This window comes from Urocampus carinirostris, chromosome 14 (genome assembly GCF_059441175.1).
Source record: "Urocampus carinirostris isolate Australia breed hairy pipefish chromosome 14, RoL_Ucar_1.0, whole genome shotgun sequence".
NCBI classification, from domain to species: Eukaryota; Metazoa; Chordata; class Actinopteri; order Syngnathiformes; family Syngnathidae; genus Urocampus; species Urocampus carinirostris.
In genome coordinates this window covers 1597700-1613512 of record NC_142362.1, presented here as the reverse complement: position 1 = coordinate 1613512, position 15813 = coordinate 1597700, and the positions used below count along the sequence as shown (strand labels likewise).

At 42.8% G+C, this 15813-nt stretch overlaps 1 protein-coding gene across 2 annotated transcripts in view; it reads left to right on the top strand.

Moving 5' to 3' along the window:
- rnf17 (ring finger protein 17) overlaps positions 1-15724 on the top strand; it is a 31347-nt gene extending 15623 nt beyond the window's left edge. The window contains exons 20-37 of one of the 2 annotated variants that reach the window (XM_088352513.1): positions 99-216; positions 293-487; positions 2638-2782; positions 2852-2964; positions 3753-3843; positions 3910-4031; positions 4108-4228; positions 4289-4400; positions 4473-4636; positions 6352-6471; positions 6548-6628; positions 7846-7962; positions 9344-9397; positions 12057-12167; positions 12239-12362; positions 13807-13883; positions 14008-14194; positions 15460-15724. In XM_088352513.1, the coding sequence (XP_088208639.1) occupies positions 99-216; positions 293-487; positions 2638-2782; positions 2852-2964; positions 3753-3843; positions 3910-4031; positions 4108-4228; positions 4289-4400; positions 4473-4636; positions 6352-6471; positions 6548-6628; positions 7846-7962; positions 9344-9397; positions 12057-12167; positions 12239-12362; positions 13807-13883; positions 14008-14194; positions 15460-15557 (2150 nt within the window). In that variant the 3' untranslated portion in view covers positions 15558-15724. Of the gene's footprint in view, positions 1-98; positions 217-292; positions 488-2637; positions 2783-2851; positions 2965-3752; positions 3844-3909; positions 4032-4107; positions 4229-4288; positions 4401-4472; positions 4637-6351; positions 6472-6547; positions 6629-7845; positions 7963-9343; positions 9398-12056; positions 12168-12238; positions 12363-13806; positions 13943-14007; positions 14195-15459 lie in introns of both variants that reach the window. The other variant, XM_088352512.1, reaches the window with a different exon arrangement.
- The last annotated feature ends 89 nt before the right edge of the window (positions 15725-15813 follow it).

The following is a 15813-nucleotide window of genomic DNA, read 5'->3' as shown; positions in this document are numbered from 1 at the left end:
ATTTTTACACAAATCCACAGGGGAAAGAACAGAAATAGGTACGTTTGTGAAAAAAAAGAACAAATACTGCGTAACTAATTGCCTTGTCCTCTGAACAGAAAAATCATCCAAGACAAAAGCTCTACCTGTCATGCTGCTTGAGAGCAGCCCACCTGACTCACCCAATGACTTAGCTGAAATGCTAATTAAAGAGCACTTAGCGTGTTCCAAAAATGGGTATAATCCTATTCCTAAAACATATAAACTAATCAATCCTGACTTCCTATTGACTTGCACTCTCCCCCTTTACAAGGCGGACCAACACAGCTGAGGTCCTCTCAAATGACGATGCCATTTGGGACCCGCCACTAGAGCTTGATTGTCCAGAGTTCCAGCCTCACCTCAATCTCCCCAGCAGCCTCAAGAATGCCGGAGTACAAGTCACCCACATCACTTCACCCAGTAGCTTTTATGTCCAGTTCATTGAAAGCAGTTCTCATTTGAAACGGTAGGTTGTTTGTTAGGAGTAGGAGCTATTTGCCATGCAGTTTGGGTACAGTGCCCTGATTAAGTAACTGTCTCTGAGACTATGGCTAGGTTCACACTGCAGGAAAGTCTGATTTTTTTTTATTTTTTTTTTTTTTGCACAGATGATCTAATAAAGTCTGTCTGAACAGCACATTATTTCACACTAGACCCAGGCCACTTTCATGTGTGGTCCTTTATCAGATGGATATCTTATCTTTTGGGATGCAACTTCTATGTGAAAGGTGGAAACACATTCATGCGACTTGTATTATCGAGGAGCAGCCCGAGCAATATGCTCCAAAATACTTGAACAACAAGGTGCAAAGGAGTCTTGGCGTGGGAGGGAGAGCTCGTTTAATTTTTTCATCAGCATACAAAACAGAAGTCTCGTTCGTCTTCAGAGACTATTGGCTTTTTATATCCTAATACAACAGCTCGTATTACTTTCGCACGTGTTTATGCACGCTACCAGACAGGATGTTTGGTAATCTTTCGACTTCCAAAACATCAATTCTTGGAAATTGTTTGGGGTCAGCTCGATCTTGTATGTTCCCTGCCAATAAGATTTGGCAAGGAAGAACGCCATTCTTTTGTCAGCCCAAGGCGATCATTAATAACATTTGCTGACATTTGCAATCGGGATAAACAAGCTGGAATTTCCCCTTTTTATATCTTAATGTGTTCCTTATGCAAGCCGACTCCATCAATCCACAACAGTACGTTATTAAAAGGTGGCCCACATTACCATTCTTGCTACAACCAGGCGGGAGGAAGTGGATAAGTTAATAACTATGGCAGATGAAAACATCCATCCATCATCTGCTCCGCTTATCCTCAGTAAGGTCGCAGGCAGATGAAAACAAATGAATAAATTCACACATTTATGGACAAGAGACACTTAATTAATGTTTTAATCCACAGAACAACCAACATCGCATACAATTGCTTCCCAACAAGCGATAGTATGTTTTAGTGGTAGTTAAAAATATCTACATTTGAATCACACCACAAGGAATACATTCAAAAAGAAGGGAAAGAGAGGTTTTGGATTTAATTAATGTTTGAGGGTGACAACCCTTTGCCAATAACATCCATGAGTACTTCCACAAACATGAGTGCATTGCGTGTGACACCATATGTCCTCTTCTGTGCACGCGGGTTACGTTTGTGGAGTTTACAAAGGAGATGAAGTCGCATTACTCGGAAATGTTAACAACTTCACAAAAACAACGGATTTCACCCAAAAATCTGAATTGAGCATTCGTGTCTACAGTGTGAACCTAGCCCATTAGTTCTTGTTTTAAGAGACATGGAGCTTCTGCCTCAGGGGAGCAGGTCAAAGAGGTGGTGGCTGGGGTGAGAAAAGTCTTTAATAATGTTGTCGGATTTGCTGCCGTAGCACAGACTGGCAATTTCTTATAGACTGGGTATAGAACAGCTGATGATTATCTGCTGATGATTATCTGCTAACTGGAAACAAACTCTGTGAAAAGGTGAAGCAACTGGAAGCTGTTTTAATGGCACAGCAGCGCTTTTTCACAAGACCGTGCGAGTCAAATTATGATGCTACAAAGGCCAGCTATGAGGCCATAACAAAAGTAAATAGATTGTTTGTTTGGTCATATTTCAGTACTTGGGTTTTATTCGTAGAGCAGCTATTATGTGAGTAGTTTGATATTTTTTAGACTTGCAATTCCTCACAAAAAAAACACCAACATGGTGCCCCTGTAATAAGTGTTGCAACATAGAAATATCATAAGTTATTTTAGAAATGCATATCACTCTGAGCTAGTTAGTAAAATTGCTCTTCGCTTCAAAAGTTTAGAGACCCCCGATCTAGACAGTAGCAGTCGATCACGAGGTCGAGTGCTCGCCTTGGGACCAAGAGATTGCAGGTTAGTTGCCTAGTTTCTCCAAGATAAATGTCAGAGTGTCTTTCGGCAAGACACTGAACCCCCAAATTCCCTGGATAGGCAGGCACACACACCTTGCATGGCTGACTCCCTATTGGTGTGTGAGTGTTTGTGTGAATGGGTGAGTGTGAAGCACATTTTAAAGTGCTTTGGGAAGTTTTCAGTGACTTGAAAAGCGCTATAGAAATGCAGACCATTTACCATGATTCTACTCCAGGTTGAATGAGCTTTTGAATGAAGAGAATGAGTTGCCGGAGCCTCAGGATACAGAATGGAAGCCAAACATGTTCTGTGCGGCGTTGATCAACCACGTTTGGGAAAGAGGACTCATCTGCTCCGAACCGTCCTCCGATACTGCAGAGGTGTTCAGTCTTCATTTGAAACATGTGCTCGTTTCAGTGGGCGGATCAGTAACTGTTCCCTCGCAATAGGTGATGCGCTGTGACTACGGCAACACCGTGAAGCTTCACGTCAGCAAGCTGCGACCACTCTCGCCTTCTCTGGAGGGTTCTTTCGCTCTGGAGTGCTCGTTGACGGGCATCAAGTAAAACGCACTTTTTTTTACTTGTTACTGTTGGGAATTAAATATCATAATGCACCGTTTGCCAAATTCTTTGAATGAGTTATCTGACTCCATTAACCAAACACAACCTACATTCACCCAACAATATATGCGTGCTCGTTTCTTGATTAAAAAGATGAACAAGTAAGCCAACATTTTCACACGGGGGCAGATTTAATTTCATAAACAATTTAACTAAGTGTACTCCACCGAAAACAACCAAATTAGTGTCGCTGGAGTCTCTGAGAAGCCCTCCTCGGAAGTCCTTTAGCTCTCTTCTCATTGGCCATCTTCTCCCCGCACAATGGCGTGCCGACTCCTCCCATGGGCGCGCTAACGAAGCCCCCTGGGCTCCACAATCTTAGAGAAGAGTGCCGCGATGTCTGGAACACTCAAAACAACACCGAGCGTTTCTATATCATCAGGGCCTTGTTCTCAAAACAACGCCTGCCATCCTTCGTCAGAGTCCTGTTATCAAAATTCCCTAGTCAAAATATTCTGCATTTGGAACAGTCAGTCAGTGAATATCTTGCATTAAACTCAATAAATGTAACTTGTATTCAATCGTATAAAATCCTTTATAGTCAAATGTATAAAATCCTTCACTACCAAGTCATATAAACAAGGGAGTTTAGTACGCTGTATAATACTGATGAAATGTAACCTGCGAATTGGAAATCGTCATGCCAAAATATCCAACACAAAGCCATTCACATAAATGAAATGATTTGATCACGATGTGATTAAAACGCTTCCTTTTTGTATAACAGGCCGGCAGGGGGTCAGTCCACCTGGACCGCCACAGCTTGTGACTTCATGCGCGACTACCTTTCAGAAGCCTCCACTTTAATCACCATCCAAGTACAAAGATTGCATTCTTAATGTTCTGGTTCTGGAACCCCACTTACATAGTCTTGATTTTGCCAGGAGCTGACAGAGATGCGGCCGGTATCTGTCACACTTATGTGCACCGGCGAGACGGAAGAGATGGTCAGCCTTTCACAATATCTGACCTACAAAGGTTTAGCTCTCAAGGAGAGAAAGCCAGCGTGCGTTTCCATTCGTGTAACAGGAAAAATAGCAATTCGGCTCTTGTTTTGACTGTCACAACATTGTTTTTTTCAGTGATGTTGTTGGTCAAGTCCAAAAGACAATTGAAAGAGATGCTGAGTCATCTGACAACAGCATACTTTTGCCAGTTCCCCTTCCTATACCCGCACCTCGCACTACCAGGCCCGTCGAGAAGGTACGAGATGACACAAGTTGACATGACACCCAAAGATCAATGCTGTTGGCTTGTTCCTAGGTGAAAACGGATCTCTACAAAGCACCAAAGCTTCCACAACTGGGCCACAAGCACATGACCATCTCTGCCATCAGGGAGGACGGACTCATCTATGCTAGAACTGACGCTGACGGTAACTGTTTAGTGGGTGAAACGTTTAAGGACCCCGCTCCCATGGGTGTTGTTTATCTTGTGTTGTTTCCAGACTGTCATTTAAAGCCACTGAGGGAGAGGATACAGCAGAGCATGAAGACTCTTCCCAATCAGAAGCGCTACACCTGGAAGACGGTTCAGGGATGTGCTGTCATTGGACCGGACATGCTGTGGTACCGGGGCCAGGTGCTGGAGGTGCAGGGGGGTCACGTCAAGGTCTGTTATCTTTTTATTCCCCCCTGCTGGATCCTAAGAACTCAATACAGTAGACCCTGGGATACGATATAAGTCTATTCTAAAGTGTTTTCTAGGTGAAAATGCCATATAGCCGGGGATAGAAACCTGTGGTAATTTAGAGCTAATATGATCTAAACCCACGGTAACCTAGATAAAGATATATCTTAAGTACCAATTGCACAATTTATTAGATAACCTTATAAAGAAATATAGGGAAAAATGATATTTCATTAACCTTTGGTATAATGTGACTTTTTTGTGGCTTTTTATTTTAACCGTGTTGGGAATCAAAATGTAGCGTTTGACAAATTGTTCAAATGAGTTGTCTGACTCCATTCACCAAACACAACCTACATTCACCCAACAATTTATGCGCGCTCGATTCTTGAGGGAAAAATGAACAGGAAAGCCGACATTTTCACACGGGGGCAGATTTATTTTCCCTAACAAAAGAACTAAGTGTACTCCATCTAAGACGGCCAAAGTGTCGTTTGAGTGTGTGTGAAGCCTTCTTCTGAAGTCCTTTAGATTTTTCTTATCAGCTCACGTAACCCCGCAAGATGGCGTCTCGGCTCCTCCCATGGGCGCGCCAAGCTGTTGCTCTGCGCCCAACGTTCTCACAACACAGCGCCCCGGTGTCTGGAACATTCTGTGTCAGCACACTCACGCTTCCTTTTATCGACATAACTAAACAAAATATTATGCTTTTCAAACAGCCTGCCCTGACATTGAACTACAGCCCAGTCAGTGAAAATCTTCATTGCATTATGAGTCAATCGCATAAAGTCCTTTATAGTCAAATGTATAAAATCCTTCAACCGCAACAAAACAGATGTACAACACAATGATCTAATACACAAACGTGTGCCCAAAGGGAGTAGGCTGAAGCTTTTGAGTGTCTAGCCCTATTCCATCTTTTTCCTTGCAGGGAAGACCTATTCAAAATCTAAACACGAAAAGTGAATCTTACCTTACAAAAGGAATTTCAAACCTACAATTGTACCTCTTACAACATATAGTACACATATTGCTTTAGCCGGCACAGTGGAATAGCAGGTGAATGCAGGGGGAAAGGAGACGCAAAGGAATATAGACAAAACTGATTTTCTACCTTCTTGCAAGTAGATTTTCCTGCTTTAATTGCCGCCTTATTTTTAATATTAGTCTTGATTCTCGAATGTTTTTGGCAATGCAATTGAGCGAACGCAGTCCTTTGTGTGTCTTCTTCGGATTTCTCGATCATCGAAAGCTTCGTTTACATTGTTCAATGTGTTTTTGCTTCTCTTTTTCTGGCTCACTGCACGTCTCTGGACCCCTAGGGAATTAATACAGCCCCCAAAAAAACAGTACTGCATCACTGACTCGTTGTCTTTGTGAAGTACACAAGATTCTGAACTAAATAGAGAAAAAGGTGATGTGTGAGAGAGCTTGTTAGTAAATCATGTCGCTGTGACAGAAACCAATTGCAGACCGGCATTGATGATGGGCATCTTTGAGCCATATCTCGTTTTAGGCACAAACACCAAAATGTTAAGATTTTGTAGAGTAAAAACCTAGGGCAGGGGCGTTGTACCACGAGGGACTTACTATGACCAAGTAACAGTAGATAAGGATTTGTTTTGATGAGATTATGTGTCAGTTTTACTTACCTCCCCCTTTTGTACCTTCGCCACCTTCTGTCATGTTGGTTGCAGGTCCAATACGTAGACTACGGCCTGGTGGAGAACATCCCGGTGGTCCACGTTTATCCTCGCTTACTGTGCGAGGACATCGCTCAACTCTGCATGGCTTGCGAGCTACACGGCATCAAACCCGTGAGACCCAAAGTTCTATTTCAAGAGCACAGCTGCAATACGGCGGACGATAAAGCGGCAGCGTTTTTGTCCTCAGGTCGGCGGCACTTGGCATCAGAATGCCGTTAAGCTTTTAAACAACATGCTCTTGAATCGCCGCGTAGATGTCAATATACTGGTACGTGCTTATACATTTATCCATCTATCTATCTACCCTGGTCATATCCTTCGAGAGGGATGACCGACAGCAAGACAAACATACAAAAATAAAGAAAATTTTAAAAAGGGGGGGGAAATGTAAAAAAACACACCAAAAAAAGAATTTGGGACCATGGCCAGCCCAAACAAGGCACCTGAGTCGGTCATGCTTTCTTCCCTACAGACGAGAAAGTGGCCATGTCACTCGGGTCAGGGTGACACAACACACTCTTCTGTTCAACAGCAGGGCCCGACAGCTTTCACTGGTTTACCCCTGCCGCATCATAGAATGCGCCCAAACATCCCACTATCCTTTGACAACAGCTCTCCACTCATTCCTATTACCAACAAGAGCTCTAGCATCCACTAGCTTTTGACCTCTTTCCTGCAGTGCACTCATAATAGAATAGAATATACCTTTATTGTCATTGTTACAACATGGGTTAACATATTGTGACAACGAAATTGGGCATGACACTCCAGTTTTACACATTCACAGTGAGGTATGAGCCAAGAAGATAAAGGAACAGAGAAGATAAGGTTATAAAACAAGGGGGTTAAGGCTATAGTTATAATTTACATGGTATTTACACAAGAAATGTGGGATGATGGATGGATAACACCATCCATCCACGTCCATCGCGGCCTTCCTCTTGGTCTCCTTCCATTGACTTCTGCTCTGTAGATCCTCTTCAACATACGTTCCTCATCCATCCTCTCCGTGTGTCCAAACCAAGTACTCTCTCATCCACACGCTTGCTCAGTTTCGCTACTACATCAGTTCTGTCTCTCACTATTTCATTTCTCAATCTATGCAATCTTGTCACTCCTTAACATACTCCTCAAACACTTCATCTCAAAAACATTTAACTTCCTTCTCAAATCTACGTTCAGGCTCCATGTCTCGGCACCATACAACACAGTCTGCACCATCACACTCTCATAGAGTCCCCTCTTAACATCCATACTCATACTCTCCTCAGAGCAGCCAAAACCTTGCTTCCTTGATTGACTTTGTACAGTACCTCGCACTCCATTCCACCAACTGCAGCCACATCACAACCCAAATACCTAAAGCTTTCTTCCAGCACCTGTCCATGCAACCTTATTTCTACCGCCATGCCCACTTCATCACGTGAACACTTCATCACCTTAGGGAAGTGGTTTGATCGATCGTGTTTTGTATGTGTGTGTTAGAAACTCCCCACTGACGCCAGGCAACCCATCACTGTTGAAATATTTTTGGACGGACTGAGCCTCAACACCATCTTGTGTCACCATGAACACGCCGTGTTGGACCTCACGGAAATATTGGTACGGGTGAACATCTCATTGTCTTCATTGTCATTAATAGTCATTTTATGCACCAAGATGTGACATGGCACTCCAGGGTAAACGTGTAATAAAGACTTTAAAGAGAAAAAAATGGCAAAACTGTCTGGAGAAATAGGCAAAAACATAAACGACATAGTGCTTAGAGCAAGTCCGGCACGGGGCCAGTTACAGCCCGTGATAAAAAAAAAAATACTGAAGCTCGGGCTCTGTCATAAAATGAATAATATGTGGCTCGCCATTAATTTTGACTGCAATATAATTAAACTTGTTAAAAAAATAAATCACCATTCCACCCGATGATGACAGTAGCTCTTGACTTTCTGTGAGAATTTGAGCTCACCCTATTTCCGTACTTGGCAATTATAAAGGGAAAGTCTTTGATATGACATGCACATAAATGTAGAATACGTGTGATGGATCTCATTCCTTTGTTATTTGCAAATTTTGTTGTTGATGTAGTTTGTCCTGTTATTGATGCGATAGATTATATATAGGATTCTAAAGTTTGATCACACTGGTCTACTCGTGATTCCAGGAGCCAAGAAGAAATCCACAGGTGTAAGAATGGTTACACCTGTGATTAAGGGCTATACAAATAAACATAACTTGACGACAACTTTTACAAGAAAGAAAAAAAAATCTTTTTTTTTTTTTTTTTTTTTTCAAATCAAATGTTTGCTTTATTCCGATTTTGAAATCTTCGTTAAGTTTGGAAATTTCGGTTCGTTTAGCAATTTGCATTTTCAACAGCCAATCAGAAGCCTGCATCGAATAACTTAGTGCTTCCGGACTTTCCAGAGCGTTAAAATATCGTGCATTTGCAAATAAGTAGACGCACAGAGAACACAAGAAAAATGGAGAGGTGGTTGGGAATCAAGCCAAATCCTCAACCCCAAAAGAAAGATTCAAAAGAAGCTGACCAAATTGATGACGCTACAAAACGTAAACGTACATGAAAAGCATGGTGGAAAGAGGAGTTCACGTGGCTTGTAGCAGCGACGCTACGCAAACATTGCATGAATGAAGATGAGTCGTTACGGGTCCATACTGATGGCAGATGGAAAACAGCCATGTCATATACATTCAATAGATGTTACAAGTAGATTTATAATAAATTTAATTTTAAAGTGCTGTTCTGTTATATATTCTGATGATAGATCCTTAATACTTTGCAACAAAGGGTTTTTTTTTTTTTTGCGATGAGTCGTCTTATTGTGTTTCAAGTTGTGAAAAATGGGGCAGGCGACTTTATGGCTAGGCATGCAACTTTTCACAGTTGTCTGCCCGGGTGTCTGCTAACTTTTTCTCACCAGTTTCAGACACTGATCTTAAAGTCCATTTTTTTTGTGGTTCTCTGCAGGCACCTCCTCTTTCTAGCGTTCTTATTCTGGACAGGTGGAACATGGACAAAGAGGTACTCGAATTCATTGTGTCTCATGTTAGTGTGTAACGCCAATCCCGAACAAGGCCCACCCCTATTTTTGATTAAGTCGGTATATATGTTTGTTTCACTTTTTCTCAACTTAAACTAAGCACTGCAGCCATGATTAAAATCGTTTATTGACGATGTAAACGATGAACACACGACCATCATCAAATTCATCGTCAAATGCACCAAAAAGTTGTTTCCTTCATCGGGCTTTTTATGTTTATTGATATCTTTCAGGACAACTTTCAACAAAAATAGTGTAAAGGGATTAAACATAATGCCTTTTCTTATGTCATCTATATACGTAGCCAAAATACAATACAACTTTATTTATATCTGTACATTCAAGGAAACTGTGGGGGTCAGATGCATCGACATTTCGTCCTGTATACACGTGTACTAGAATGACAATAAAGTAGATCTGAATCTGAATATCACTGGTGGTCTAGTGCAGTGTTTTTCAAGCCTTTATGAACCAAGGTAGACTTATTTATAAAAAAGTTTAGAGGCACACCGTTGGTCGAAAATGTTTGAAAATGAAGCGATGTCAAATATTTCACTGTACTACCTCATAAGCAGGTAATTAGTATATAAAATGAAGAAAATAATACTTAAAATAGAAAAAAATGATGTGATTTATTTGTTTTTTTTTGACAGTGCAATCTTAAACCGTTAAAATAAATTAAGTTATTAAACGTACTGTGCTACCTCATGAGCAGATAATTAGTAGATAAAAAGTATGTAAAAATCTACTGCCACCTACTGGTATGGATGACTATTACAGTTCCTCGTCTGAAAATAGCAAAAATACTGAATAATGGCCTGATTTCTTTGGAAAGATAAAATTGGGCAAATTCCAGCGGCACACTAGACAAGGTCGCACGGCACACTGGTCTAGTGTTTAGTATCCGCCGCAACCCGGGTTCGATTCCCATTGCATCCAATGTTTTTGCGATCGTAATCAGCGATACTTTTCCACGGTTCAATCGTTGCACAGATACAGTAATGATCTACCGTGAAACCTTGTGTATAACGCGTTCCCTATCAATGAGTTAGTTTTTAGTTAACAAACAAAAATAAGTGCATTTTAGACAAATACGGTAATTATCAAGTGTGATTTCTTTTTCTTTCTTTTTTTTACTTGCGTTCTCACACTGCTGCCTGTCTGGATCAATGTTCACATTTTCCACATACTTTTTTATTCCTTCAATGGTTGTGTGTACCAAGAGGGCACTTCAGACTCGTCAGTGAATTTTCTTATATATATATACCACCTTTTCACAACCATAAGGCGCACAGTCTCCATAGCTGGTTCCATTTTTGTATTGAACCCGTGGGTGCCCTCTGCACAGACGAGCATACAAATGTGCGTATCTAAACAAATAATCGAAGAAAAACTGAGTTTCCTTGTGGTTTATTTTCGGTATTGATTACAAAGTAAAACACATGGATCAAATTACATTTCTAAAAGAAAAGAGCTGTTGCAAAGGTTTGGCACTCACATTTTTACCGGTAATCCAAAAAAAAACCAATCAAAAACCTCATCCTCTGTTTCTGACTGGAATAGATTGGCCAAATGTCCATTAAAAGGTTGACAACCGTCGACGATCTATCATTTTCATTATGATCCTCTGGGAGTTTTTGCGCCAACGTAGTCCTGCTCAGGATGGAATCATGACATCAATTCATGAAACGAAAACACCACGATGATAACAATAACTTTCAAATTGCTGGATATGCTGTGGCGTTAGCATCCATGAGTACTTCTGCAAACAACCCATTACGTGTGACATTACGTGTCCTCCTCTGCGCAAGTGGGACATGGTGGCATTCAAACAGAAGAGAGTATACAAGTCGCATTTAGTCGGAAAAATGTGATTTTGTCCATAAAAGTTGTAAGTCTATGACTCGGCCAGGGCTCAAACCTGTGACCTCCCAGTCTCGGGGCGGGTGCCCAACCCTAAGGCCACCGAGCTGGTCTACGTCCGCCGGTTAACATGACACGCAGGGCGCACTGTACTAAAGGGTGTGCGCCGCACAATTTGAAGAAAATCTCAGACTTTTATCTGCGTCTTATACTTGTGAAAATACGCTAAATATATCCCAGCACTTTTTTTTTTAATTGGACTTTTTTTGCGCAGATGTTTTTTTCCATAACTGTGCTCGTCTTGAAATATTACAATTTCATGTGTCCAGCTTATGCTCATTATTGGAGTATTTTCTTGGATGTGATACTAGCTGTTAAAAATAGTCATTTGGAATTATGACAGCAGCACAGCGGCGCAGTGGTTGGCGCGTGTGCAGCTCAGTTCTGAGGTCATGAGATCGAACCCCCTGTGTGGAGTTTGCATGTTCTCCCCGTGCTTGCGTGGGTTTCTTCCCACATTCCCAAAACGTGCATGTCAGGTTTATTGGCCGGTCCAAATTGTCCCTAGGTGTGAATGAGCGAGCGAGTTGTCTGTCTCTGTGTGCCCTGCTACTGGCTGGCAACCAGTTGAGGGTGTCCCCTGCCCACTGCCCGAAGATAGCTGGGATGGGCTCCAGCACCGCCGTGACCCTACTGAGGATAAGCGGTGCAGATAATGGATGGATGGATGGAATTATGACGTGTGTTTTTTTTTTACAAAGTTGTTTTTATCTCCAGGGTCTGGATCCACCGAAAGTGGAGTCCTTGGGTCCCTTCTTGGAGCCTACCCAGCCCGAGGAGGGCCAACCTCTAGTTGTCCGGGTGAAACACATCCAGACTCCCAACGAGGTGGCGGAACCATGACAAGCGGATGCATTCATTTAGTACTCGGGTCACAACGAGACGTTTGGTCGCTGCAGGTATTTCTGTCGTGGGAAGGGGAAACGCAGGAAACCGGCGAAGAGGAGGAAACGTTGGAGCAGTCCTTGACTCGGATCAACGCCGATGTGGCCAGTCTGGCTCCGCTTGACAACTTCTTGATCGGTAATATGAGAAAACGGGATCGCTGGTCTCATCCTCGGCTTTGAAACTTGAGATCGTGATAACACACTAGGGCAGGGGTGTCCAAACCTTTCCGGAAACGGGGCAGATTTGAAAAAACTAAAATAAAATCAAACCAAGGAGAGTGCGCCCTTTAAAACAGTGCTTCTAACGGGTGTGAAAATTTGGTGCTTTTCATGGCACTATTGTTCATCTGCACTAGTCTTAATTACACGATTATAACGTCTTTAAGCCAGGGGTGTCCAAATTGTCACAAAGTGGGCCCTATTTGCCAAGTTGAAATTGTGTGATGGCCGACTATTCAGCCTGGCATTCTTTGAACAGTATTTCATAAATTCGCCCTCCGTTAAAGGTTTTCAGTGCTTGGCATTTTATTTGACTCGCAGGGTCTCATGAAAAAGCACTGCTGTGCTGTTAAAACAGTTTCCGGTTGCCTCACCTTTTCACAGTGTTCCTTTTCCAGTTAACTTTATGTAGTCAGCATGTTTTATCTGGGAGTGTATTATATTCTTTGACAACAGCCACAGTTCTTGAAAAATATGGCAGACGCTGTTGTTTCAGATTTTGGTTAATGAAAATTCTACAAAGGTGATCCACGAGGTGGCGACGCTGATCGTCAAGCACTACAAACGTTTTGACGGAAGCTAATTTTATGAAATACTGTTCAAAGAATGCCAGGCTGAATAGTTGGCCCTCACACCTATTAGGTAGGGTTTGGACACCACCTGGCCTACAGAATAAGGAACATAGAAAGTTGTGGTGAAAGATATCGTCCTATTGTCCACCAGTAGATCACACTCTAAGTCAGGAGTGTCAAACTCATTTTAACTCTGGGGGCCACACGATAGAGCAAACATTCTGTCGGGGGCCGGACTAGTAGATTAAAGAGAAATAAGAGAAAGAGTGAGGGAAAAGGAGAGAGGGCGGGACAAAGAGAAAAAGAGAGTGAGAGAATGTGAGAAACAAAAAAAGACGTGAGAGAGGGGGAAAAGAAAGGGAGAGGAAGAAAGAAATCCAAAGAGAAATAGAAAGATAGAAGGAGAGAAAGCGCGAAGAGAGAAAGAGAAAAGGAAAAAATGAAGTTAGAGCAAAATAGGTTAAAAGACACAGAGAAAGAGACAAAGAGCAACAAAGGAAGAGATACAGAGAGTGAAAGAGACAGAGAGTGGGAGAAAAGGAGTCGAAAAGAGAGAGAGAGAGAGAGAGAAATAAATACAAGCACAGTGTCTTTGTGAGAGGCAGCTGGCTTTGGTAACATCAAGTTGACATATTTTAACCTGCAGCTTGTTTTTCTCTTGCGCTTCTCTGAGTGTTGTCTCGCGGGCCGGATTCAATCCCTTAGCGGGCCTGATTTGGCCCGCGGGCTGCCAGTTTGATGCCTGCGCTTTAAGTTACGATATAATTCTAAATCAGGGTTGGTTTACAGGCAGCCCGTGTCTGGCCAAATACAAGGACGACAACTTCTACCGAGCCAAAATCCTGAAAATCCTGAGCGCCGATCCGGTGGGGATCCTCATCCAACACGCGGACTTCGGCTCCGACGACACCCTGCCGCCGGGCTCGTACGAACGCGTCGCAACGCGGCTTCTGACCGTGGCTCTTATTCGGGGGGGTTTTCTCCCTCCAGGCTGCGGCAAATGCCCGTCGAGCTGCTGCGCTTCCCGGCGAAGGTGCTGAAGGTGCGCCTGCGGGGCTTCAAGGCTCCCAGTGCGTGCACGGAGGACCAGGTGCTGCCCTACAGCCCCAACTGGAGCATCAAGGCCACCGTGGCCATGATGGACTTGCTGCAAGGAGATTTAACTGCTGTCTTTCAGGTAAACCCTTTTAGCGTAGCATAGCCATTTGAAAGGACCCGAAAAAGAATTGGAGTAGACCCCGGGATATGGAGACCCCAATTTAAGGCACAGGTTCCAAATATCGGGCCCACTAAGGGTTGTAAGCTGACCCATGAGATAACTCCCGGAGAAGATTCCGAGCGTTTATGTATCATGTTATTTTCCGAGGTCGTAGTAGTAATACTTCTATTATTTTATTTGCGCAAGGGATGGGAGAGCTTCGGATCAGTCCCATTGCTCGGTATTGTGTCCGGGCTGTTGTGATCGTACGAGCTTCTGCATTTTTCCAGTACGGCACGTCGAACTTTGTTTTGGGAATGATTTTTGTTGCACTCGTGGGTAGATTTGAATGCCAATCTAGTTGATATTGACTGCTGCGCTACATTTTTTTGTAGATTTGTGAACATTTTAATGGATGTTTCATGTGTTTTTTAGGGATCCTGTGCTAAACAAATGAAATGACTACTAAATCATTTGCTGCATTGTGTTTTATTGTTACTGATCTCATCTCATCAGCCGTACCGCTTATCCTCATTAGGGTCGCGGGGGGGCTGGAGCCCATCCCAGCCATCTCCGGGCAGTGGGCAGGGGACACCCTGAACGGGTTGCCAGCCAATCGCAGGGCACACAGGGACAGACAACTCATTCGCTCATTCACACCTAGGGACAATTTGGACCGGCCAATTCACCTGAAATGCATGTCTTTGGAATGTGGGAGGAAACCGGAGTGCCTGGAGGAAACCCACGCAAGCACGGGGAGAACATACAAACTCCGCACAGGAAGTCTGGAGCTGGATTTGAACCCACGACAGGTTCCCATGACATGACTGATGATATACAAAAAGAAAAAAAATCTGAAGAACCATTTAGGAGCCAAAATAGCAGCTCTTTTCAGTGAGCTGAGCCAAAGACCCTGTTTTCTAAATAGAGCTTTTTTTTTCTTGATTTGGGAATTGAGGCATTACATGACAACGCTATAATGACAAGCTACCAGAGCAGGCTGCCAGTGCCATTTTTATGCACTTTAAAAAAAAAAAAAAAAAAAAACATAATTTGTTGCGTGTTCTAAAGAGTCAGACCGGCAAGAAACATGGCGACGGCTACGATTTTAAGGACTTCAGTCAAAGTTGAAGCATTTAATTAAATCATTTAAGGATTTCAAGCACCTGTACGAACCCTGTTTAGTCGATGAATTGACTGCTCCTTTAAGAAGTAAAGTGTCTTTTCTCGGTGTTTCCATTCAGCGCGGGGACACATCTGCCGAGCCGTCCGTGTCGCTGTACAACCGGGATGGGAAATTGGTCTTCCTGCCACTGGTGGAGAGAGGATTGGCTCAAATTGAGTAGCTCGATTCTGGTTTGTTTTAATGACTATGATTACAAGTTGTTTTCATTTTGTGACGATATACTAACTTTGGCTGCCATGTTGAAAAGTTGTCATATTCTACGTTCTTAACTTTTTGGGTTCTTACGTTGTCGAAACGACAATAAATTCTTGTTCTTGAGAGCATCACAGCTTTTGTTTGACAAACCCACAACGCGCGGGTGTGCACAATCACGGATAACCTTCTGGAAAGAGAAGTCAAACATTTACAACAC